The sequence below is a fragment of the Prunus mume genome, linkage group LG6 (genome assembly GCF_029339155.1).
Source record: "Prunus mume cultivar Tortuosa linkage group LG6, ASM2933915v1, whole genome shotgun sequence".
NCBI classification, from domain to species: Eukaryota; Viridiplantae; Streptophyta; class Magnoliopsida; order Rosales; family Rosaceae; genus Prunus; species Prunus mume.
In genome coordinates this window covers 4,085,684-4,110,384 of record NC_142703.1, presented here as the reverse complement: position 1 = coordinate 4,110,384, position 24,701 = coordinate 4,085,684, and the positions used below count along the sequence as shown (strand labels likewise).

The following is a 24,701-nucleotide window of genomic DNA, read 5'->3' as shown; positions in this document are numbered from 1 at the left end:
CTTGTGTACCATTTCTCTAATAGAGGTGGAGCCCACCAATACAATGGGTCTCACACTCTATTAGAGAGATACACAAGTTGGTATCTAAAGTTGATCTCTCTAGCGTTTTCCTTATTTAAATACAAGTGATATTGGAGGAGGGAGGATCCGAATGCATGACAAGAGTGTAGGAGTAATTGCTCTTAATTCTTTGTACCAATACCACCAAAAAATATATTTTATTTTATTTTTACAAGAAATTTGCGGACAGCCTGAAGACAAACCGAAACTGAAACCATGGGCACAGATTAGGTGCACCATCACCATGAAAGGAGGAAGAAATTACAAGCTTAAAAGTTTGTTTACATTATGGAACATGCAAAAGGGTTATCATCACTAAATGCTTGATTAGGGTAAATATGTTGAGTTGAATATTGAGGAGGGTATTGGAATATATATCCCCCTGCTTCTGGGCCTTTCTTATTGTCTTTGCCTTGCCCTTTATCCCCTCCTCCACCTTGTTCTTGCTTCACAATCTCAGCATGCTTCCCCAATTTTTTCTTGATGTGTTCTATCAGCTTTGGGGGATCAACTACTCCCCTCACTGTCACCCTTGAGCTCGCCATATTTGCTTCTACATTTAGAACACCTGATATATACAAACTGAAAATAAATGAAAATCTATTCTTGTTCATATACAAATTGAAAAGAGAACATCAGAGAGAGAGAGAGAGAGAGAGAGAGAGATTTTTACCTTTCATTCTCTCCAAGTATTTCTTAACATCATTTGCACAGCCTTGGCAATGCAACAACATTTTGAGCACCACAACTTTCACCTGAGGCTGAGCCTACATTGATTACAAGACAAAAACGACTAAGAAGACAACAACAATTGACGTGACGATATATAAAATTGGGAAAGTCAATTGTTAAGCATACCGATTCTTTCTTTTCTGGCTCCTTCTTGTCTCTGTTTTCTGGTTTTGGTTTTGGAGATATGAGCTCAGCATTTCTACTACACTTCTTTTGTACTCTCTCCAAAACCTTTAACGGGTCTGCCTTTTTTCCCTTTACAGTCACTTTATGATTTGGATAATCAACTACAACCTCTTCAACACCTAATCAATCAAATCAATCTTAAAAACTCCAAAAATTATATAGCAGGCTCTCAGTCTCAGTATAAAATGAAGGAAAATCTTACCTTCTAAACCTCTCAGGCAATTGGAAACTTTACTTTGGCATCCTTCACAATGCATTAGTACTTTCAACACAATTTCTTTGCCGGAATTAGTATTTCTCTCTGCCATGTTGAAGTTGGGTTATCAAAAATTCTTGAGGCTGGTAATAGGAGAGTTGTGAAATGAGATGAAAATAAAATTGTATAGCATAATATATATGCATGTGTGATTATGTTTCCTTGCTAGAAAAAATAAAATACCTAATTTGTGATTACATGACTATTGGTAGGTATATTTGGTGTATCTTTCAATTCTATTAATGTAAATATTCCCCTACTCTACTATGCGGTTTAACTCCCAACTAATTGTGGAACCTTTATTTGGCTTCCAAAATGGACCAGTTAATTTCTATTTCAGTTTCATATATAAGAAATCATAATGTTAGTGGTTCTATATAAATTTGGATTTATGAGATAATAAAATGCTTACTAAATTATCAAAAGAAAATTGATAGAATACATAATCTCTAGTTAAAAATAGCTCCTTTAAGCCAACGACGAGGTCTAACCAAGTGGAAAAAGACATTGACTTGCAGCAGTGGTCTCAGGTATGAACCCCATGTCACCTTGGTAGTGTAGTGTGGGTATGAGAAGCTCCCCTCCTCCTTCTAACTTAGACTATTGCTTGTATTTTTTTTTTTTTAAAGAAAAAAAAAAGAGATTAAACATGGTCCTTTAAGAATAGTCCTTTCGAAGAAAAAAAAATAGGTTACATTATCTCATTTATGGATACTTACTAACTGGGTGATAATAGTCCTCTTTTTTAATAATCGATAATAATCATTTTAAATGCATATGGAAAATCTTTATATTTTTCTAACGCTCAAGTTCTATAAACATTTCCCTAACCGATTTATTACTCTATTAAACCTTAATTTCTATGGCAGCAATACCATTATGATTTCCTCATCTTATTCAATCTGGGTTAGCTTATATGAAACTGAAAATTATAAGTAGGCTCTAGATCCTCTTTGATTGGTCAAATGGTAATTACACAAAAATCATGTACAACCTTGTTTACATCTCACCTCACAACCATCTTAAATCTGGTTTTGATTTTGAAATCAGGCCCTCCTAACAAGTATCGTTTTGTCGAAGTTACGAAGGGGGAAGGGGGAAGGGGGAAACACTCACACACGTGGGTACCATAATAGGGAGGCTCTCACAACAACTATCTTAAATCTCTATGTTGTATCAAATTCACAATTTCTCGCCAAACTCATAAAACATGAATCTTCAAATCTGTGGCATGTGTAACATTTATTTTTACACCCAGGGTAGAAATGGAAAACTATATTCACAAATAGTGGAGGCAAGTAAAATAATGGAATTAGCATTCTGCACAACTGCAGCTTTTAGCAAATGCATCTGCTCTATCAGTCTCCAGTTGCTCAACAAAAGCTAACATAACAACTTTCTATGAGTATCCAAGGTTTAGACTACATTTTAGCCACCACTGATCGGAGGTATTATGGCCAACTCATCCTTGTCTTTAACAATTGCCGACTCAGTTGTGTACTCCTCATTGAGAGCAAGAACCATGCACCCGCGGAGCTCTGTCAGGCCGGGAAACATGGCGATGAGCTTATTTAAACAATCATCGGCACTACTGCCAGTCGACACCTCCAATGGCATCTCACTCAAGCCAGTAAGGTCCCGAGCTCTGGCAAAGAACATCACTTTTATCTTAACAGATGAACCCTCGATTCCCTTAGTTGTAGAGTCCATAGTTACCGTCTTAATCTCTTCTTGGATACAGTCCATTGCAGAACACCCTGCCACATGAATTAGTTCTTGCGGAACATGTTACCTGCAACAATAACATCTTCAATTTTAAGACACCAAATACTTCATAAATTTCTAGTTTCTAGAATCTCAGGGCAAAAAACCAACTTGTATGCTTACAAAATGCAAATATCACCACAAAGTCAGTAATCGTAAGAACCCCACTCGACCTGTTGGTGATCGACAGATAAAAAATTGGTGCTCACAGTTCAGCAAAACTGTAGGGCAATAGAGCACAACTCACCCAAATACAAGGATTTGGATTTCACTCACCAAAATCAAATCCATCAAATCCATAGTTGACTAATTCGCTCACCTCCCCTACGAATTTCAATCTGGATCGAGCGTACCCAATCGCGGTACGGTATCGATCTGGAACGAAAGATTTAACGACTCAGTTCCAGAGGAGAGAACAGTACCTGATAGATGACGTCGCTGCTACACAACAGTACGTGACGGCCGACAGCAGACGAGCAATCGGGAGAGTGCTATAGCTGATGAGCCCACGTTTGATTCTGTGTTTTGGAAGATATTGGGTTCGGAGAGGATTTTTTTGGACGAATTGATTCCAAGGGGTGGGATGGGTGATAAATGGATAGGCATAAGAGCAGATCCAGCGGACAGCCCAGCCCAGGCAAAGCCCCCTGTCGCCCAAAAGCAGCTGACACCCATCGCATGCAAGGCCCAAGGCAAGATAGCCCGAGTTTCTGCCTGAAGGGTGCTGACGTCAGGCAAAAAAATTGAAAAAAAAATCTGAAAAATTACCAAAATATTCAACAACAAAAATATACATACATAGCAAATTTTTATTTATTAATCTCATACATATAAATAATATTAATCTAATATGGATAGTAATTGCCCTAGAGCTACCATAATAATGGGTGAAAAAGCACAAAAAAATTGTTAGGGCATATACTATTTAAGTGAACAGTGACCACATTTACTTGCCATTTCTCTTTGCTATGGCAAGTGAGTAGAAGTGCTCTAAGGGAGAACATAATAAGAGCATTGCTTCTAGTTTCAAGAATTCAGCCTCGTTCTCTTGGACTCTATTGTCCAAGGAAAATGCGGTTATCTACCCTTGGATATAACCTAAGGGAGAAAAAAATGGTTTAAATATCAATATGTCATCTTTCATTGTACTTTTATTGCAGTAAAATACTATTTTGGTTATTAAAACTACTTTTTTTAAAATAAAAAAAAAATTAAAAAGAAAAGTATAATATCATAGATGAAAAACATGAACAAAAAACTCATCCGCATCTAAGACCATCGTCGTCTCCGACGCCATTGCAGCTATACTATTTTTTTAAAATAACCCGAGTATAGCCGCATGGCTATACTATTTATAGGAAGAAAAAAAAAATTAGCGATTAGGTGCCCATGTTTCAAAACACGTATAGGCGAGCGGCTATACTATTTTTTTTTATAAATAAATAAAAATTATTGTAGTAACGCCACGCAGCTATACTATTTAATAAAAAATAAAGAGTAATGCTACACTTACCACATTATTATCTCACATTTCTATACCATATGATGTGGCATGTCCATATCATATAACATATCAATTAAATGAATGAAGTGTATTTTAATAAATAAAATTAGAAAAACAAAAACTAGTATTTTACATAATGTGGTATGTACCCATCACTCGCCACATCATATGGTATAAAATTGTGGTATAAAAAATATGGTAAGACTAATATTATTCAAAAATAAAAATAAAAAGGACCACCATGTCAAAAATAGTATAGCCGCGATGTGATACTATTTTTTATAAAAGAAATACCGTAGTATAGCCGCACGGCTATACCTTTTATACCTTGTATTTTTATATTTTTTTTTAAAGTACCCTCCTAGGTGCATTAGTTTATACTTTATTGATATTAATTGGGTAGTTTCAATATATCCAAAATGGATATTGAAGATAGAGAAATTTCACAGTAAATAAATTTGAGAGTTCAATTTTTTTTTCCTTCATTTTTTTGTGGAAATGTTTGCCTTTGATCTAACTCGTTCTCTCGAGGGAAACTTGTTGGAGGAACAATAATAAATATTATTCTAATAATTTAATTAAACAATAAATTAAATAATGAAATTAAATATGGCAATAAATTAAAAACTAATTGTTCTTGTAAATAGAGGCTTGCAAAATTGCAATGTTCTTGAAACAAAATTTCACCTCTACTTAATGCTTGTAGTTTTGGAGGCATTTGCTCCATTATGATACAACTATCTAAATCAAAGTCCTAGCACTAGGGCTTTGATTTCTAGCGAAATTTTGTGGGTTAATCTATAAGGCTATCCAAGAATGATAATATGAATGTTCTATGCGAATTTGATATAATTCTATAGACCCAGGGCTTGTGTTTAAATAGAGTGGCTCATACATGTTCCAACAGGTATCAGATAAGGACAAATTCAATCAGACAAAAAAATTATATGAGATTTGAATTTTAAAAATAATTTAAATACTTAATTAAATAATCATGTTTAATTTAAATCACATAGCCCAAGACGTGTACAGAAAACGGGTGTATTATTAAAAAATATGTACGTACGTGTACAATACGAGTATTAAATGTGAAAATGCTAAATTCTTTATATGGGTAATAACTCTAGCAATAAAAAAAAAAAAAATTAAAGAGGACAATAGAGATTCGGGTAATGGCATAACAATAATGGATAATGCTCTAAACTACTCTTATCGATACAAGAAAATCAGGGGATTTTTTTATAAAGGATTCTAGTAAATATATATATATATAAAGAATATACTTTTTAAAAAAAATAAAAATAAAAATCCGGGTAAAGCCCCGTGGATATACGATTTATAAGGAAAAAAAAAGGACCCGCCTAGCAAATATACTATTTTAAAAAAAAAATACCCGGGTAAAGTGCACGGCTATACGATTTATAGGGAAAAAAAAAGGACCAGCCTAGCAATTAGGTGCCCACGTTTCAAAACGAGTATAGTCGGGAGTCTATACTATTATATATATATATAATTATTGTAGTAAAGCCGCGCAACTATACTATTTTTAAAAAAATAAAAAAAATACCCGAGTATAGCCGGGCGGCTAGGGTTTAGGGTTTAGGCTTGTCTTTTGATTAATTTATTAATATATATTAATTACCATTGACCCAAAGGCCATACCCACAAGCCACTCAATTAGGCCACTTGCATTTCCAATCCAAATTATTATATTTCTAAGGTGTTCCAATGTGGGACTAATTTCAACTCAAACATGTTTACAATGCCTTGTGAAACCAACAAGACTAAATTATGTTACTGCACACATTATTTGTCATAGAGAATTGCATTCTGAGTTGGAGTGTTCTTGGTAATTACTTCACTTTTCAAACAACACTTAATATAAAGAATATTACCACCTCTCTCATTACTATACCCATAAATATTTGATTGAAATTGTTGTTTTGTTTGGCAAATAGATTTCAAAATCACCATCTTGCATTTTTGTTACAACAAGTAAAAACTAATCTTTGCCTCTCACATTCTTTAAAAGTTAGTAAAATACGGAGCGAAAAAAATACCTATGTATTTTATTCGGCAAAATTTGGCAAATTATAACTAAAAAGTTGGGCAACTATATAATATTTTAATATAATTTATTTAAATTTGTTAATATATATTATTTAAATTCAATAATTTGTGAAAATTATGTGTATAATATGTGAATTTTGTGTGTATTATTGAAAATTTTGTTAAAAACACGTATATTAAACATGAAAAATATGTATGTATGTGAACAATACGAGTATTGTATGTTTGCTTTTTAAAAAACATGTATTTTACCGAGTCTACAAGATGTGTACAGAAAACAGATGTATTATTAAAAAATACGTATGTACATGTATAATAAGAGTATTAAACGTAAAAATGTTAAATTCTTTATATGGGTAATAACTCTGGCAAAATAAAAAAATCAAAATAGTGGCTTTCTTGAAATTTGTCATGCTTAATTCGTAGCCATATGAAACCATAAGGCAAATGCAAAACAATGCATGAGAATATTCATCTTTTCCCATCTATGAAGCACAATTTCTTCAACCTCGGGAAAATGTTCGGCATATATTCCACTTGCCGTAATATCTTTTATTTTGCCAAGCATATTATTCATCCTTTCATAAATTTCACCCATCTTTTGGCCATCACCATCATCAAATTGTACCACAAGATAAATTGGCTTTATGAAATCTAATATTGCCTCAACATGTTCCCAAAAAGTATCATCTCTCATAAAGAATTAAAAAAAAAAACAAAAAGTAACCCTAAAAAAAACTAGCCCACCCAATCCCACTCTCATCTCATCGTGCACCTGCAACCGCCTCTCTCTCTCTCTCTCTCTCTCTCTCTCTCTCTCTCGTTGTGGGGAGGAGAAGATGAGGCGCTGGGGCAATGATTATCGGGTTGGGAACTAGGAAGTGGGAGAAGGAGATATGTTTTTTTTTTCCTGTTAATTTTTAGTTTTTAATTTATTTACTATTTTATTTAACTAGACTTTTTTAACCCTATATTTGATGACAATATTGACAAAATGTAACGGTATAACCAATGTGTCAATTGATAAAGAGTTGATGGACCATTTGAATGAATAATTTAGTTGATAGATAAAAATGCAACTCGGGTATAAATTTGAGGACCATTTGAGTAAATAAGATAACCATTTAGTATATTAGGGTCACTCTCAATAAAAAAGATCATTTAAAAAAAATAAAATAAAAAATAAAATTTTAAAAAAAGAGACCTGGAAAACTCACAGACCTTCTAGCCCATCATCGTCTGTGTCACTTCCTCCTTAAGTCCCCATTTCCTTTCTTCTGTCTTTCTCATCTCTATCGAATTAGCAGCCTCATTTTACGGACAGACATTGATTTTCACTGCTTCCTCCTAGAGCGCGCGCAGATCTTCTTTACAACACAGCACCTGCCCCACTCCACCTCACTCAGGTATCTTGATTTGGGATAGGTTAGGGTTTTTATACAAGTTCAAGTCCATGGATGTATTGATTTGGGTTTATTTCAGTTACTCTCTTTCAGACCAGAAAAATCCCTAATTTGAGATTCTTCTTAGCCATCTGTTAGTCGACATTGATTTCATTTACACCTTTCTTAAAAACTTTCACTAATAATAAATTTTCTCCTTGTATAAAGAATTGATTTTTATTGTTCTATGTGGTTGGAATGTATGCAGCTTTACTGTCTTTCTTTTATCTTAAAATTTTGTTTTGTGCCTCTGGTGCCCTTCAGACGCATCTTTACTGTTTTTTTCCTTTTCCTAGTAAGTTCCATGTCTGCAAAATCCCAATTACTCTGATTCATTGATCTTTCAGGAACCTAATTTCATTGCCTCAAGGTCTAAGCTTATGAAATTTAATATTTCTCTGAAGCTAGGATTCTCCTTGTTGTGCATGAAGTTTCATGCAACTTATTAAATTCATCGAGGAAGTGGTTTTGGATTGATTCTCAAAGTTCCCACCCATTTCTTGGATTGTTGTCTTGTGCACATTTTGGATGGTGGGTTGTGTGAATCTTCACGTTTTATTGAAGATTTTTTATCCAGGTATTCTTAAATTCGTGAACTCTGAGTAGTTTCTGAAACAGTTCTGGGGTTTCGAGAAAGCCCTTTCATTTATAAACTATGAGGGAGCTCTAAGTATCTGGTCATGTTTGGTACTGCAAAAGTGGTCTTGATTCTTCAGCAGCTTATTACTATTGTGGAAATTGTCGTATTGAGATTATATAATTGAGTTTGAAGCATCCTTAAGAAATATATTATAGATGGGTAGGCCATTGGTTTTCGAGATCTTGGAAAAACCAGCCACGAGTTGTTTCATAGGAATATGCAGTGCAATTTGGTTCTACATACAGAAGAAAAACATTGGGTATTCACATGTGGGCTTGAGTTATGAAACTGCCATTGCAGGGCACCATTGGAGGATTATAACTTCAGCTTTTTCTCATATAAGCATTCTTCATCTTGTTTTCAATATGAGTGCACTTTGGAGTCTTGGGGTAGTAGAAAAGTTGGGGCCTATAGGTCTCGGGATGGAATATTATCTGCAGTACACACTTGTCTTGGTTGTACTATCCGGAGTGCTAGTCTTGGGGATGTACCATATCTTAATCCAAAAATTCAAGATTGAGTATTTTCGGAGAGTTACCGCTGTTGGGTATTCTTGTGTTGTTTTTGGTTGGATGACGATTCTTTCTGTCAAGCAACCCACATCCAAGTTGCATCTTTTTGGATTTCTTTCACTTCCCATTAGTTTTGCACCATTTGAGTCACTTATTTTCACGTCAATCATCGTTCCTCAAGCAAGTTTTATCGGTCATTTATCTGGAATTGTTGTTGGGTATGCTATTGCCTGGGGTTTAATTCATGGTATGAACAACTACTGGGCAGTTTCCATGTTGGGATGGATTGTGCTTGTTTCCGTGTTCAGTTTGAAGCGTTCTGGTGCATATGATTTCAGTTTTCTTGAGATTGAATCCGTTACTGATCCTTCATTGCCATCTGTACGGTTTGTTGGAAATGGTAGAACATTGCAAATGAGTGCATTACCAGCTACAGGTGTTGAGCTTGTGTAATATATTTGTAAATGCAACCTTGACTTGGGGTCTAGTTATTGCAGAGTTTAGATCCACCAAGCCTTAGTTATACTTGAAACTTTGTTGATTTTTCGGTACATTCCAGATTGGTCACCTCTGCCCGCTGTGGTGATACAAATCCCAGGGTGCTACGGTTTGACCCGTTAGAGTGATTGATTGTTGCTTACTGCATATGTAAGGGTTGATTGTCATTGTTGTGTTATAGGAACGGTTTTTTAATTGTCATTTGTAGTATCGCGAGTCTGTTAAATTGAGCAGATAATGTATCATTCTACTACTGTTTTCTCAGAGAAATGATGGAAGATGAGTTGTGTAATGGTGTTGCAATACACATGCAGTCGTTTATTGTACGATACAAGCCTTGAGGAAGATAATTCATTTATTCTTTGTTCAGTCATCTATTTTTCTTGTTTTTGTTTTAATCTCAGAACAGGTCTGAGGTGAGATTTCCATATCTAGTGGACATGTATTATTATTGTATATGTTGATGAAATCATAACTATAACTTCATGCTGATGCTACCCGTATCCATTAATTAAAATAATAATAATAATAAGGATACGAATTGGCTTCAAAATTAGCCTCCAAGGACAGCTTATTGGCTCCTGCGCAATCCATGTATTAATAAAATTGTATCATGAAAATGTACCCCAAAAGAAGAAATAAATAAATAAATAAATAAATATATAAAGAAAACATGTGCCATCTTGCAGAATGCCATAATCCAGGCAAGTTCATCGTCTTGTTTTTGTGGTACTGTTGCTAACTGTGTTTTTACCACACAACAGACAAGTTCATCGTCTTGCTCATTTCCATTTCCCTTCCTTATGGTTCAACAGCTACCATCGCTAATTTAACTCTATACAAGAAATACACCAAGCAAACAAAGATTGAATGATGGGAGATGATAACAGTAGCTTCTTGTTCATCATCTCTGTTACTCTCTCTCCAGTCTCTCCCCGGCTTTCTCTTCAAGTCCAGAACTTTCTTCTACTTCCATCAAATTCAAAACCCACAACGTTTCTGCAAACTTTTCACCCAGAAAAGATTTCACAATGCTCTTCTTTCTCCCCAGTCCTCTCCCCAATTTCCCTCACATCCAAATCCAGACATTCTTCTTTCATATCTAATTTCTGCTGTAGGCTCCTGCTCTTCAATCTCCTATTGCCGTGCAATTCACTCCTGCGTCATCAAATCTTTCAATTATACTGATGGGTTCATTGGCGATCAGCTTGTTTCTTGTTATACTAGATTGGGTCGTGCAGATGATGCACGCAACTTGTTCGATGAAATGCCCAACAAGGACTTGGTCTCCTGGAATTCTTTAATTTCGGGCTTTTCGCGAAGAGGGTATGTAGATAAATGCTTGGATGCATTTTTCAGGATGAAATTTGAAATGGGAATAGAACCCAATGAGGTTACACTTATATCTATAGCCTCTGCTTGTGCTAGCAGGGGAGCTATTGATGAAGGAAAGTACACTCATGGCTTTGCACTGAAATTGGGTATGCTGTGGGAAGTTAAGCTTGTTAATTCTCTTATTAATTTGTATGGAAAGTCAGGCTATTTGGATGCAGTTTGTCGATTGGTTGAGACTATGCCTGTAGGGAATATAGTATCATGGAATTTAATGATTGCATCTCATGCTCAAAATGGGACTGCAGCAGATGGAGTGGGTTATTTTAATCTCATGAGAAGGGCTGGAATTAATCCTGATGATGGCACTGTCCTGTCCTTGCTTGAAGCTTGTGAGAATCTAGGTTTACAGAAACTAGCAGAGGGTGTCCATGGTTTGATAACGAAATGCGGTCTCTATGCAAATGCCACAGTTGCAACTGGACTGCTAGATTTGTATGCAAAGTTGGGGAGATTAAATTATTCACTGAAGGTTTTCGGGGAGGTAAATAATCCCGACAAAGTAGCTTGGACTGCAATGCTTGCAGGCTATGCTGTGCATGGGAATGGGAGAGAAGCAATGGAGCTCTTTGAAGGCATGGTTAAGGTGGGTGTGGAGCCTGATCACGTCACTTTCACTCATTTGCTAAGTGCTTGTAGCCATTCAGGGCTTGTCAAGGAGGGAAAGAATTACTTCGACATTATGTCTCAAGTTTATGGAATTGAGCCTAGGTTGGATCACTATTCATGCATGGTTGATCTCCTGGGTCGCTCTGGGCTTCTGAATGACGCTTATGAGCTGATTAAACGTATGCTGTTGAAGCCAAACTCTGCCGTTTGGGGGGCCCTTTTCGGTGCTTGTAGGGTTTATGGCAACATTGAACTTGGGAAGGAAGTAGCAGAGAGATTATTTTCTTTGGACCCATCAGATTCCAGAAACTATATCATGCTATCAAATATGTACTCTGCAGCTGGTTTGTGGAGAGATGCTTCAAAGGTGAGGGCTTTGATGAAGGAGAAAGGTCTCATCAGAAAACCTGGATGCAGTTTTATCGAACATGGAAATAAAATTCATAGATTTGCCGTGGGTGATCGATCTCATCCGGAGTCAGAGAAGATATACACCAAATTGGAAGAAGTGATAGGAAAAATTCGGGAGGCTGGATTCGTGTCAAAAACAGAGTTTATTCTTCATGATGTTGAACAAGCAGTGAAAGAAGATATGATCAGTAAGCACAGTGAGAAACTAGCCATTGCATTTGGGCTTCTGGTGACTAATGCTGGCATGCCAATAATTATTACTAAGAACCTTAGAATCTGTGGTGACTGTCACAGCACTGCAAAACTCATATCCTTGATCGAGAAGCGAACTATCACAATTCGAGACTCTAAGCGGTTCCACCATTTTGCCGCCGGCATATGCTCTTGTGGAGATTATTGGTGATCCTCTGCGTTATTAGCTTTATGGTGATTCTGCACATGATATTTGTACAAGTCTCGTGTTTCGGATATTTGTGAGAGAAGCGTTGTATACATAATTCCCCAGTTGTATGGAAGAATGTATGTAATGTATTGATTGATATGAAGAATGCTCACAGAATATATATTGATTGATCTGAGGTTGTGTGAGCATTGTATACCTCTGTATACTAATGGATGGCATCGTGTGCATATCTCATTTTGTATAGGCTGGTAGAGATGAAGAAGAAGAAGATGATGAGATTATATGAATCCCAATTTGTTATGTTAAAAATATTGTTATAAGATAATACTCCCAGTCCATGAGTTCAGGCTCCTCCAACAACAAAGTTCATTGGTTTTATCATTACCTTTCCCTTTGCTTTGTTTCAACTGCTAATAAGATTAACTCTACATTGACATACAAGATAAGGAGAGACATTGCTCTGTTTATTCTCCCAACTTCTCTCCCTGCCCTTTATTTCCTTCAAGCTTCTTGTTATGTGCTCGCTAGTCAAGGCAATCTTCCTTTACTTACATGGTGCCAGTGGAGCACCACAAAGACAATCGTTCCCCAAAAACGCTGAAGCAGCAAACTTGGTGGCTGGAAGTGGTCCACACAGATGGTTGTGGCTCACATTCAATCTGTCAAGGCCTGAAACTCCACTGGGCACTTTCCCAAAAACCAAATTCCTGGACAAGTCCAATTGCTTCAACGTCTTCACAATCCTCAAGCTCTCCAGATTGAACTTCAACTTATTTCCAGAAGCCGAAAAACCCACCAAGAAATCAGTCTTGTTAAGCAACCCAATCGGACTGCCCGTAATTTCGTTATCGGATAAATCTATGAAATCATAGAAATACGTCTCTGCAGGCTTCCAGTCCTCCAATTTCAACTTAATCCCACACTTCGCAAGCTTCAGAGAGTAAATGATTGGCGATGAAGTAACCCATTTGGGAATTTGATTCAAATGGAAGCTGTTGTAAGACAAATCGAGGGACTCGATGCCCTTCACCTTCAATTGTGGGAATGGGTCGGTGAGATAATTATGAGAAAGATCAAGGTTAAAAATCTTGGTCAAATTCACAAATCTCTGGGGCACAATTCCCGAGAAGCCATTGTATGAGAGATCAAGGGTGTCAAGGGCCTTGAAATTTCCAAGGAAATCTGGGATTTGACCCGTCAGGGCATTGTGACCGAGCTCAAGGTAAGCCAGTTTTGGCGCCAAAGCTGAAATTGAAGCTGGGATTTTCCCGGAAAATTTGTTCCGGGAAAGTCTGAGAATTCGGAGCTCCGAAAATGAGCTGAAGAAATCGGGTATGGGACCAGACAAACCGTTTTGCTCGAGATTGAACAGGGTGAGGCTCTTGAGGTTTTTAATGCCGTACGGTATCGACCCGGTAAAGAGGTTGCCGCCCAGGTTGAGCTGCGTCAACCGAGTCAACTTGGAGATTGAGCTCGGGATTGGACCGGTGAACCGGTTGTAATAAAAACTGAGTGCACCGAGCTGGGTCAAGTTGCCGATCTTATCGGGTATTCGACCCGAGAGCCTGTTGTGTTCGATGTAGACGTATTGGAGGTTGGGTAGCCCGAATAGGAGATCCGGGAATGGACCCGAGAGGTTGAGGTTTTGGAGATAGATGCCGTCTAAGAACTTGAGTTTTGCGAGGGAGGGTGAGATTTTACCCGATAAGAAGGTGTTGGGTTGGTCGGGTTGACCCCCAAGAGAGAGGCTTGTGACCCGATTGTTTAAGCAGTTTATGCCCGCCCATGTGCAGCAGTCCGTACCCGGTTTCCATGAGCTGAGCTTGTTGGATGGGTCAGCTGTGATGCCCGATTTGAAGGCAAGTAGACCAGCTTCGTCGTCCACGTGGCAGGCTGCTGAGATGGGCTTGAGGCACCGGAAGGTGAGGATAGCCAGCAAGAGGAATGAGAGCTTCATGTTCATGTTTTTTGGGTTTCTGAGAAAGAAGTTCCAAATTCGGCAAAATGGGTTTGGAGAAACTGGGAGTCAAGTAAAAGGCAATGGGCATTTTTATAGGACATGCGGGATAGGTTTGAGTTTGACTTAATTAAATTTGACCAAACTTGAAGCAAAAAAGCAGTGAAAGAAGCACTTTCCCAAAAGTTCAATCTCATCTGCAATTGAGACAAAGTTGGTCAAGCCTGTCGGCTGAACTCTAGATCCAGATCCATATGTAGCTTGTACTACTTTTCTACAACACCCAACTAATGAATGAGGATTACGACCAAGAACCAATGAATGAGTAAAATCTACTAAGAGACATTGGCTTTGAAGAACTTGGTATGAAATGGGTCTATTTGGACAGAGTGAGTCTAAATTTAAAATTCTGGATAACATTGTAAGTGTTTTGGCTTCCTATTAATAAAACTTACCGATTTTGGCCGAAAAAAATCGTCTATGCGCGCAATTGACTTAACACTATTATTGATAGAAATTATCAGAAAATTAATTGTGAGTAGGTATGTGGACCACCAATTTTATGTACGTGACTTGTGGTGGCATAGGTACTACAATTTCTCAAAACTTGTTATAGGCCACAATTCACTTGCGTGGTATTCTTAGCCAACTTGTTCACAAGCAACATTTAAGAAGAAATGGCATGTCATGTTTGGTGTGCTGGACGTAAATTAATGCTGGTTCACATTTAGTTTTTAACATTTTGGAGTGGGATGAAATTTAGAAATCTGATTTTTTTTTTTGTCTTTTTTTTTTGTTTTTTTTTTTTGGGTTGAAATTTTGGGATTGCATTTGTAATTCAATAAAAAAAAGCCATTAAACACAAAGGGCCAATACAAACTAGTCACAAGGAGTCATTACAATAACAGAGTTATCTAATATCAAAATAATGACAATACAGGGCTCCTCCACTAATGATCACATAGAATCGAAGAAACTCTAGTATAAGCATCCCAACTAAGAGTGCAAACTCAAAACAACCAAAAATAGATAAAGCTTGAAAAAACCAAACCAAAACAATACAAATAAAACTTTCATAAAGGAGAGGTGAAAAACTCTCACAAAAGGAGAGGTGAAAACTGCACAGAAATCCCGAAGAATCTCTTTGACTTATTCTAAACATGAAGAAACTGCAAAAAGAATGGTGGTAGAGATCTGACGCTGAGACGAAATTATTACAAAATGAAGACAAATAGAGGAAACATTCTATCTTTGAAAATGAGGGAAAATGGGAGAAGGTAGAAAGGGAGAAAGGGAGAGGGCCCCTCAAAGTGAAAACGTTTGTAGAGTGATTTCTTGGAGAGAGGGGGCTAGAGTTTTCATCTTTTATGTCTTGATGAAATTTAGATATCTCGTCAGCCAAGTTTCAATAATTTTCATTTGAAGTTAGGATAATGGCTTCCTCCCCTCTCAAAGTGAAAACATTTGTAGAGTGTTTCTTGGAGAGAGGGGGTTATGGTTTTCATTTTTTATGTCTTCATGAAATTTAGATATCTCGTCAATTAAGTTTCAATAATTTTCATATGAAGTTAGGATAAAAAGAAATTATAGAAGCAAGAGACTTATAATTTAAGTTGTTCAAAATATTTACTATACACATGAAATCCTAAGTTTGTTCCCCACTTTCCAGTATCGCTTGTGTGTGTATATATATAAAATAACCAGTCAAACTCAATAATAACACCCTACCGACATTTTAATAGGCAACGTGATTTCCCTCCATCATCATCACCATCATTTCTATCACCAGTCACTAAAACTCGCACTCTAGTTGTGGCTGCTGCTTCCATCCATCAACGTCGAAGTAAATATTCTTGCCACCTCCACTATTGTCCTTGTCATATGTTTATAATTTTTTTCAAGTGATATCAATTTTATTTTATTTGTTGTCAAACTTCTTCTCCAGACCATCCAATACAGTAATCAAATACAAATTTGGAATTTGACCCAAATGAATGATGCGTTGAATTTGCTTTCACGCACAATAGGACGAAAGGGATGAGAGAATGTATCAATTATCCTTGCGTTATTTTGTCCCACATCGAACTAAAGAGCGAAACAGCGAAGCAGAATCTTATAAAATGCGAAGCATGCAGACGTTCATCTCATACCTTTCTCGGCCTTTTGGCTAAGATCAAGTGTAGTATCTGTTCTTATCAGTTTAGTATTTGATAGGTGGGCCAATGGCACACACGATATTAAATTAATTTCTTTAGGGGGAGGGTCCACCACAGTAGCTTGCTACTGGGGCTCTCTCGTGTCGCCCAAGCATTACACTACAGCATGGGCCTGGCGCACCCCAACAAAGCTAGTTGAATTTTTTTCCCGACATATTTTATTTCGATTTTCTGTTCCCGTGATGGCCCAAAATCATGGCCTTTTTTATTTTGTCCTCGTAAGCATGTCCGGGGGTCTCCTCTTGGACCATAGAAGGTACTGGCAAAACATACACTGTAAGAGAGGGAGCTTCTACAATGAGGAGTTAAAGTGAGGAGGTTATTTGAGGAGACCGATCCGACCGTCAAAACATTTAAAATATTTAAGTCCCATGATTTCTTTACATTTGTTGATGGTGAGATTTGACCTCCTCAAATAACCTCCTCACTTTAAACCCTCATTATAGTCTTTCCACAGAGAAGTATGATCCAATTTAAACCAAACTAACCTAAAACATTTTAAAATATTTTTAGTTAGTAGAATTCGGAATGAAAAAGTATAAATAAAAAGATATTGAAAAACACAAATGAAAAATTTGGCCACTATATAATTTGTAATAAATACCCTTCAAGCTGTAGATTTTATATATTTCAAACAATAAAATACGTTGTTTGAATCAGAAAATAAGGGAATCGACTACTCTGTTATACAATCTGCTCCCTTTAGAATTTGTCCTGCAATCAAGTGCAACTTTCAAATGACCATTAGTGAAACCAAGGAACTTGCTTTGCAATACAAACACAATTAGTAAAACTAATATGTGTGTACTTGTCCCGCATCGCCCAAGTAAAGATTGGAGGGTTGAGGTGGGCAAGTATAAATATAAAAGGATGAGCATCTGGAAACGTATTTACCTAGATAGGGTCTATGGGCGATCAAGAAGGCCCATGGCCTATGTTGATGACCTCTATTGCACCTAGGAAGGGTGCCTCCCTATGGTCTCCTCAAGCAAGACACCCAATGTCATAATTGTTGTCGTGCCAAATCTTATAGCCAAATGTAATTTTTATTCTCAAGGGCAACGGTTGTTCCAATCCAATTGTAATTTGTGAAGTTTGTTGCTATAAAGACTTGTAAGACTTTGGCTCTGGTGTTGGGTTCTTCCTAGCCAATTGTAATTGTAAAGTTTGTTGCTATAAATATATTTTATTTTTATTTAATAATATATTAAAAATACGTGTATAATATATGAATTTTCTATGTATCATTGAAATTTTGTAAATACGTGTATAATATATGAATTTTCTATGTATTATTGAAATTTTCTATGTAAGTGTATAATTCGTATGTTGTACATTTGATTTTAAAAAAATGTATATTTTACCGAGTCTTTTAAACGAGTATGAAAAATAGAAGTATTTTTTAGAAAATATGTACATATGGATATACCAACCACTAGCCTATTCTTCATCCAACTCTAAATGCAAGTACAAACTCTTAGAGCAAGTCCAACGATTGGACTTGCCAGGACAAAAGGCCCCCCAGGCCAGCAAAACCCACTCCATCGATTAAATCCAACCCGGGTAGTTGGTGGGCTGTACCAAGTCTAGGCAAGCCCAAAGGCAAGAACATTTTAAGGGCTCTGACGTCAGTGACAAATTTTTTATAATAAAAAAAATCGAAAAACTTCAAAAATTTTTTTATACATGCCTAGCAATTTTTAATATTATTAATCTTATACATATAAATAAAATTTGTCTCATGCGAATAGTAATTTTCCTTGGGTTACCATGGCAATGGGTGGAAAAAAAAATAAAAATATTGCTAGGAAAAATACTATTCACTAGGGGTGGGGTTTGAGACTGCAAAACCGGAAAATTGAGCCGAACCAAATGGGAAAAAATCGTCAAAAACCAAGTTGACTAAAAAGTCAACAAACCACAACCAAACAGAACTAAACCAGTTTCACAACTCATATCATCGGACAGACCGAACTAGACCAATCGTATTTAATTTCTCTCTCTGTCTCTTATCTTCATCTTTCTCTTTGATACGAAATACAATGCACATATAGAGACAGGACAGAACACCGACGACACACTCCTTACTCCTCACGCTTCCTTTACCGATGACGACGACGACGACACAGCTCAAGTAAGAACTTGTTCCTCTCATTCTTCTCATTTTTGGAACTAATATATTTCTCTAATCCCGATTTTGCTATCAGCCACCGAATCGCGATTTCTCCTTCGAAACTCCTTCGTCTCCTATCTTCATCTTCACTGGTTTCTCTTTGGTAATCATCGTATTCGCCTTTGATTTCTCCTTCGAAACTCCTTCTGATTTCCGATCCAAAGGTTCCTATAGGTCTAATAATGTATACTTATCAAGTTCCAAAGATTTGGTCTCAATCGAGAGGTTGGATTTAAGCCAATCGCACAACGGACGACAATCGTTTCGCCTACTTAGAATCGTTGATTCGGAGTATCCAGGACTCCGATTCTCGATCAACCAGTTTCTATACAATCCTATTAACACAGGGAACAACATATTTGGAATTGGAGCCGATCCAACTGTCGAAACATATCGAACCTAAATACGCAAATTTTTGGCCACACAATTTCTCAAAGCACCCAACAGTACCTATACCTACGTGATTAGGACAACTAGGGGCGCAACTTATTCAACTGGGCCAACATCCAATTTATTGGGGCCCCAAAAAATTGCCAAAGTATGACAAAATTTGGATTTCTAATTGGACATTCACAGCTTCAAATCAATCCAAACCAACCATCAAAACATCAAGAACACACTGGGATGATGAAAAAACATACCTCACTCGACTGCTTTGGTTGTAAACACTGTGGCGGCGTCGGAATAATCCCAAAACTTCTCCTCATTACAGTCGCTAAACCATGCACACACAAAAAAAAAAAAACCTAGAAATTAGGTGGGTTGTGTAGAGGAGAAGGAGAGGAAAATTTTGGAAGTGATTTCGTCGATTTTGGTGGCCACTGTCAGAAAATCTGGCTATGAGAGGTAGAGAGAGAAAGACCATCGAGCGGAGGAGAGAGAAAGAAGAAAAATTGCATGAGGGAGGGAGAGAACAAACCGGTTCTTTAAAATGTCCAACTTCGAAATTTTTGTTGTTGTGCCACTACACTTCCGTTGACCACAACTTCTTCGTTAAAACTTCGATCTGGGCCTACTATGTGTCTACGAACTCATAACGACGTGCTCTACACAACAGTACTACTAAAATCCCAAAAATCCTTACATATCGAAAAGTGACTAAGTACCCCTACTCCCGAGGGCAAAAATATAATTTCACAATTAATTAAGTAATTAACTAATTATTTGGGATTGGATGTTACAAAAATACTATCCGAAACCCAAGCGTGGGAGACATGAACAAATGTGTGATCTTAAAAAAGACTCGTGCATTATGTACATTGGGGGTAATTTCTACAGGTTTTAAGAGTTTGTGTATGAGTCTGTAAATGTCCAACAAATAGCTAATATTTTAGATGTTTTTTTTTTTTGGGTGGAATTTTGTGTAGTTAACCGTAAAACATTTTTGTCATTACCAAAACGACGACAAATAGGAGACGAAACTAATCTATAAGAGGAATTGAATTGGGGAGGAGTTGCATTGAGGAGGATTAGATTTTGGATTTCTATTGAAGTTGTTTACTAAACCTTACGGTTGTGCCTACATAAGTCATTACCAGAAGAGTCACCCTACTTTTGATATATGCTCAGAAATCAGTCAAAAAAAAAAAAAGCATCAAGCTTGTGATATGTGCTCAGAAATCCGTCAAAAAGAAGAAGCAAAAGACTAAGAATATGAGATTCAGGACTATAAGAATTTCACTGAAGAGTCATCTACTTGTCACTATGCTACTGCTTACAGAAATCATTACTAGAAGAGTCACCCTACATTTGATATATGCTCAGAAATTAGTCCAAAAAAAAAAACATCAGGCTTGTGATATATACTAAAAAATCCGTCAAAAAGAAGAAGCAAAAGACCAAGAATATGAGATCCAGGTTTATAAGAATTTCACTAAAGAGTCTTTCAACTGTGACTATGCTACTGCCTGCATAAGTCATTACTAGAAGAATCACCCTACTTTTGATATATGCTCATAAATCAGTCCTAAAAAAAGAAAGCATCTCGCTTGTGATATGTGCTTAGAAATCTGTAAGAAAATAAGCAGCAAAAGACCAAGGTATGAGTGTACAAGGCCCATTTGTTTGATTGACTTATGGAATATGAGATCCATGACTATGCATCATGTGAGTCTCTCACTCAACTGTGATGGTGCTTTCATCGCTGAACTGATCCTCATCTTCTCCTTTATCCTCTTCAACACCTCCTTCATTCTTTTCAACTCCAGCTTGCTAATCCTCAATTCCTTCCTCATCCTCTTCAACTCCAGTTGGTTGATCCTCATATTCAGCTGGTTGATTCTTATCTCCTCCCACATCATATTCAACTCCAATTTACTAATCCTCAACTCCTCCCTCATCCTCTTCAACTCCAACTTGCTAATCCTTAATTCCTCCCTCATTCTCTTCAACTTCAGCTGACTGATTTTCATCTCTTCCCACATCTTCTTCAACTCCAACTTGCTGATCCTCAACTTATCCCCCATCCTCTTCGACTCGAACTTACTGATCCTCAACTCCTCTCGCATCTTCTTTAACACTAGCTTATTAGTCCTCAATTCCTCATTCATCCTCTTCAACTCCAGCTTGCTAATCCTTATCTTCAGCTGGCTGATCCTTATCTCCAACTAGCTGATCTTCATCTCCAGCTGGTTGATCCTCATTTCCCAGAGCTCATCCCTCATCCTCTTCAACTCCAGCTGGCTGATTCTCATTTTCTTTCACATCCTCTTCAACTCTAGCTTGCTGATCCTCAACTTTTCTCCCATCCTCTTCAACTCCAACTTACTGATCCTCAACTCCTCCCTCATCCTCTTCAACTCTAACTTGCTAATCCTCAATTCCTCCCTCATCCTCTTCAACTTTAGTTGGCTGATTCTTATCTCCTCCCACATCCTCTTCAACTCCAACTTGCTGATCCTCAACTTCTCTCCCATCCTCTTCGACTCCAACTTGTTGATCCTCAACTCCTCCCTCATCCTCTTTAACACCAGCTTGTTGGTCCTCAATTTCTCATTCATCCTCTTCAACTCCAGCTTGCTAATATTTATCTTCAGCTGGCTGATCCTCATGTTCAACTAGCCGATCTTTATCTCCAACTAGCTGATCTTCATCTCCAGTTGGTTGATCCTCATATCCCAGAGCTCCTCCCTCATCATCTTCAACTCTAGTTGGCTGATCCTCAACTTCAACTGGCTTATTCTCATTTTCTTCCACATCCTCTTCAACTCTAGCTTGCTGATCCTCAACTTTTCTCCCATCCTCTTCGACTCCAACTTAGTCATCCTCAACTCTTCCCTCATCTTCTTCAAGTCCAACTTGCTAATCCTCAATTCCTCCATCATCTTCTTCAACTTCAGTTGGCTGATTCTCATCTCCATCCACATCCTCTTCAACTCCAGCTTGTTGATCCTCAACTTCTCTCCCATCCTCTTCATCTCCAATTTGCTAATCCTCAACTCGTCCCTCATCCTCTCTAGCACCAGCTTGTTGGTCCTCAATTCCTCCTTCATCATCTTCAACTCCAGTTTACTAATCCTCATTTTCAGCTGGTTGATCCTCATCTCCAGCTAGCTGATCCTCATCTCCAACTAGCTGACCTTCATCTCCAGCTGGCTAATCCTCATTTCCCAGAGTTCCTCCCTCAACCTCTTCAACTTTAGCTGGCTGATTCTCATATCCTTCCACATCTTTTTTAACACTAGCTTGCTGATCCTCAACTTCTCTCCCATCCACTTCGACTCCAACTTACTGATGCTCAACTCCTCGCCCATCCTCTTCAATTCCAACTTGCTAATCCTCAATTCCTCATTCATCCTCTTCAATTTCAGTTGTCTGATTCTCATCTCCTTCCACATCCTCTTCAACTCCAGCTTGTTGATCCTCAACTTCTCTCCCATCCTCTTCATCTCCAATTTGCTGATCCTCAACTCGTCCATCATCCTCTCTAACACCAACTTGTTGGTCATCAATTCCTCCTTCATCCTCTTCAACTCCAGTTCACTAATCCTCATCTTCAGCTGGTTGATCCTCATCTCCAGCTAGCTGATCCTTATCTCCAACTAGCTGATCTTCATCTCTAGCTGGCTAATCCTCATTTCCCAGAGTTCCTCCCTCATTCTCATCAACTTTAGCTGGCTGATTCTCATATCCTTTCACATCTTCTTTAACTCTAGCTTGCTGATCCTCAACTTCTCTCCCATCCACTTCGACTCCAACTTATTGATCCTCAACTTCTCCCTCATTCTCTTCAATTCCAACTTGCTAATCCTCAATTCCTCACTCATCCTCTTTAACTTCAGTTGGCTGATTCTCATCTCCTCCCACATCTTCTTCAATTCTAGCTTGCTGATTCTCAACTTCTTCCCTATCCTCTTCACCTCCAACTTGTTGATCCTCAACTCCTCCCTCATCCTCTTCAACACCAGCTTACTGATCCTCAATTTCTCCCTCATCATCTTTAACTCTAGCTTGCTGATCCTCATTTCCTAGAGCATCTACCCTAGTGAATTTCATCTCTACCACTTGTTTCTAAGGCATTCCACTCAGTTCATCACTACTTGGGTAAATAAAACACTCTTAAAATATCCAAGTAATAGATTCTCTATTAGCATAAGTAAAATGACATTTTTTAATTCTTGTAGAATATGGTAGGCCAACCCATCCAAGTCTCCTATATGGTGTTGACTCATCATTAGTCAGTCTAAATACCTCAAACTCATTTAATTCCTCTTTTTCTTCCACTGCCTTCCTCTTCCTTTGTTCAGGAGGTGCAGCTGCAACACAAGCAAAAATTCATCCATAATTTCTGATTATTAGGAATAAACTGTCATCTATAAAAAAAAATCCAAAAACTAACCATGAGGGTATTCATTCTTGAAAGAGCTTTCTGTCATTCAAAAACAATTTGTTCCCTACTAATTTATACAACGATACATTGCAATTGCATACTACATTCTATTTTTGCCCATAACTCCACTAAAGTAAGCCAGTCAGAGATTAGACAAACTGCTAATTCAAACTTCAGTAAACAGTTCATAAATAATAAAGTTGTATGCAAATCGAAACAAATAAGGAAGAGAATTATATTGAAAATTAATGTTCCATTTTCCAATGTACATTTAATATTACTTACACAAGTTTTAGTGACTCCTTTTCAAGAAAGACTAATGCAAACTCTTTCTCTGTACCTTGCAGCCATGATACAAGTTTCATTTGATGTTTGAACAAAAATGCGATTCAATGCATTAGATACATATACATACAATCAAGACAAGGAACATACAAAAGTATTTCAAGAATATAGCATGCTAAACAGGAAAGTGCTTATATATTCAGAGTGCATGATTAGATAAGCTACTATTTCATACTTCAGTAAACTGTTCCCAAATATTAAGCTGTATGCAAATCAAAACAGAAAAAGAAGATGATGACATTGAAAATTGGTGTTGCATTTTTCAAAATATATTTAATATACTTGCACAAGTTTTAGTGGTTACTTTTCAAGAAAGACTAACTCAAAACACCATTTCTCTGTACGTTGCTATCATGATACAAGTTTCATTTGATGTTTGCACATAAATGTGATTTCAGTTCATAAGATACAATTATGTCAAGAAAATAGCATACCAAACAAGAAAGAGGTCTTCATGGTTTGGAAATTGAAATTGATTGGTTGAGATAAGTAAACAAGTAAAGATAAATTAAATAACAAGTATTTAAGGAAAAAGAAAATAGCATACAATCTTGCAAGTACATATGATACATAGGGTTTAAAATTTGGGAATTGGGAATGGACCTGGTAACTGGTACTGGTAGGCTTCTTTTCCTTTTTGAGTTTTGAAATTGGAGCACTCTCTAAGTCAATCTCCTTGGATGCGGCCTATTTTATACAAATT

At 37.2% G+C, this 24,701-nt stretch overlaps 5 protein-coding genes, 1 non-coding gene and 1 pseudogene across 9 annotated transcripts; 4 read left to right on the top strand and 3 right to left on the bottom strand.

The window, feature by feature from the left end:
- Positions 1 to 207: 207 nt before the first annotated feature.
- LOC103336500 (heavy metal-associated isoprenylated plant protein 8-like) lies at positions 208 to 1,315 on the bottom strand. Its single transcript, XM_016795043.2, has 4 exons — positions 1,181 to 1,315; positions 919 to 1,097; positions 734 to 827; positions 208 to 628 (listed from the first exon to the last, which is right to left on the bottom strand). Exons 1-4 carry the CDS (start codon positions 1,284 to 1,286, stop codon positions 342 to 344), a joined length of 666 nt encoding a protein of 221 aa, XP_016650529.1. The 5' UTR covers positions 1,287 to 1,315; the 3' UTR covers positions 208 to 341.
- A 1,113-nt stretch (positions 1,316 to 2,428) lies between these two features.
- On the bottom strand, positions 2,429 to 3,578 carry CNX7 (co-factor for nitrate, reductase and xanthine dehydrogenase 7). 4 transcript variants are annotated; one of them, XM_008239529.3, is made up of 2 exons: positions 3,421 to 3,578; positions 2,429 to 3,026 (listed from the first exon to the last, which is right to left on the bottom strand). In XM_008239529.3, exon 2 carries the CDS (start codon positions 2,978 to 2,980, stop codon positions 2,663 to 2,665), a length of 318 nt encoding a protein of 105 aa, XP_008237751.1. In that variant the 5' UTR covers positions 2,981 to 3,026; positions 3,421 to 3,578; the 3' UTR covers positions 2,429 to 2,662. The 4 variants fall into 4 exon arrangements, with proteins under 4 accessions (XP_008237751.1, XP_088909881.1, XP_016650587.1 ...); XM_089053755.1 differs by lacking the exon at positions 3,421 to 3,578 and adding an exon at positions 3,246 to 3,398; XM_016795101.2 differs by lacking the exon at positions 3,421 to 3,578 and adding an exon at positions 3,122 to 3,260.
- Positions 3,579 to 8,664: 5,086 nt separating this feature from the next.
- On the top strand, positions 8,665 to 10,037 carry RBL13 (RHOMBOID-like protein 13). The gene has a single exon (XM_008239528.2). The coding sequence runs from the start codon at positions 8,810 to 8,812 to the stop codon at positions 9,617 to 9,619; it is 810 nt and encodes a 269-aa protein (XP_008237750.1). The 5' UTR covers positions 8,665 to 8,809; the 3' UTR covers positions 9,620 to 10,037.
- Positions 10,038 to 10,396: 359 nt separating this feature from the next.
- On the top strand, positions 10,397 to 12,652 carry LOC103336481 (Tetratricopeptide repeat (TPR)-like superfamily protein). The gene has a single exon (XM_008239527.2). The coding sequence runs from the start codon at positions 10,545 to 10,547 to the stop codon at positions 12,477 to 12,479; it is 1,935 nt and encodes a 644-aa protein (XP_008237749.2). The 5' UTR covers positions 10,397 to 10,544; the 3' UTR covers positions 12,480 to 12,652.
- Positions 12,653 to 12,772: 120 nt separating this feature from the next.
- LOC103336480 (uncharacterized) lies at positions 12,773 to 14,631 on the bottom strand. The gene has a single exon (XM_008239525.3). It carries the CDS (start codon positions 14,440 to 14,442, stop codon positions 13,024 to 13,026), a length of 1,419 nt encoding a protein of 472 aa, XP_008237747.2. The 5' UTR covers positions 14,443 to 14,631; the 3' UTR covers positions 12,773 to 13,023.
- Positions 14,632 to 16,582: 1,951 nt separating this feature from the next.
- Positions 16,583 to 16,778, top strand: LOC148915876 (U2 spliceosomal RNA). The gene has a single exon (XR_016128404.1). It is a non-coding gene; the product is annotated as a U2 spliceosomal RNA (small nuclear RNA).
- Positions 16,779 to 17,538: 760 nt separating this feature from the next.
- On the top strand, positions 17,539 to 17,673 carry LOC148915875 (U1 spliceosomal RNA; annotated as a pseudogene).
- Positions 17,674 to 24,701: the final 7,028 nt, after the last annotated feature.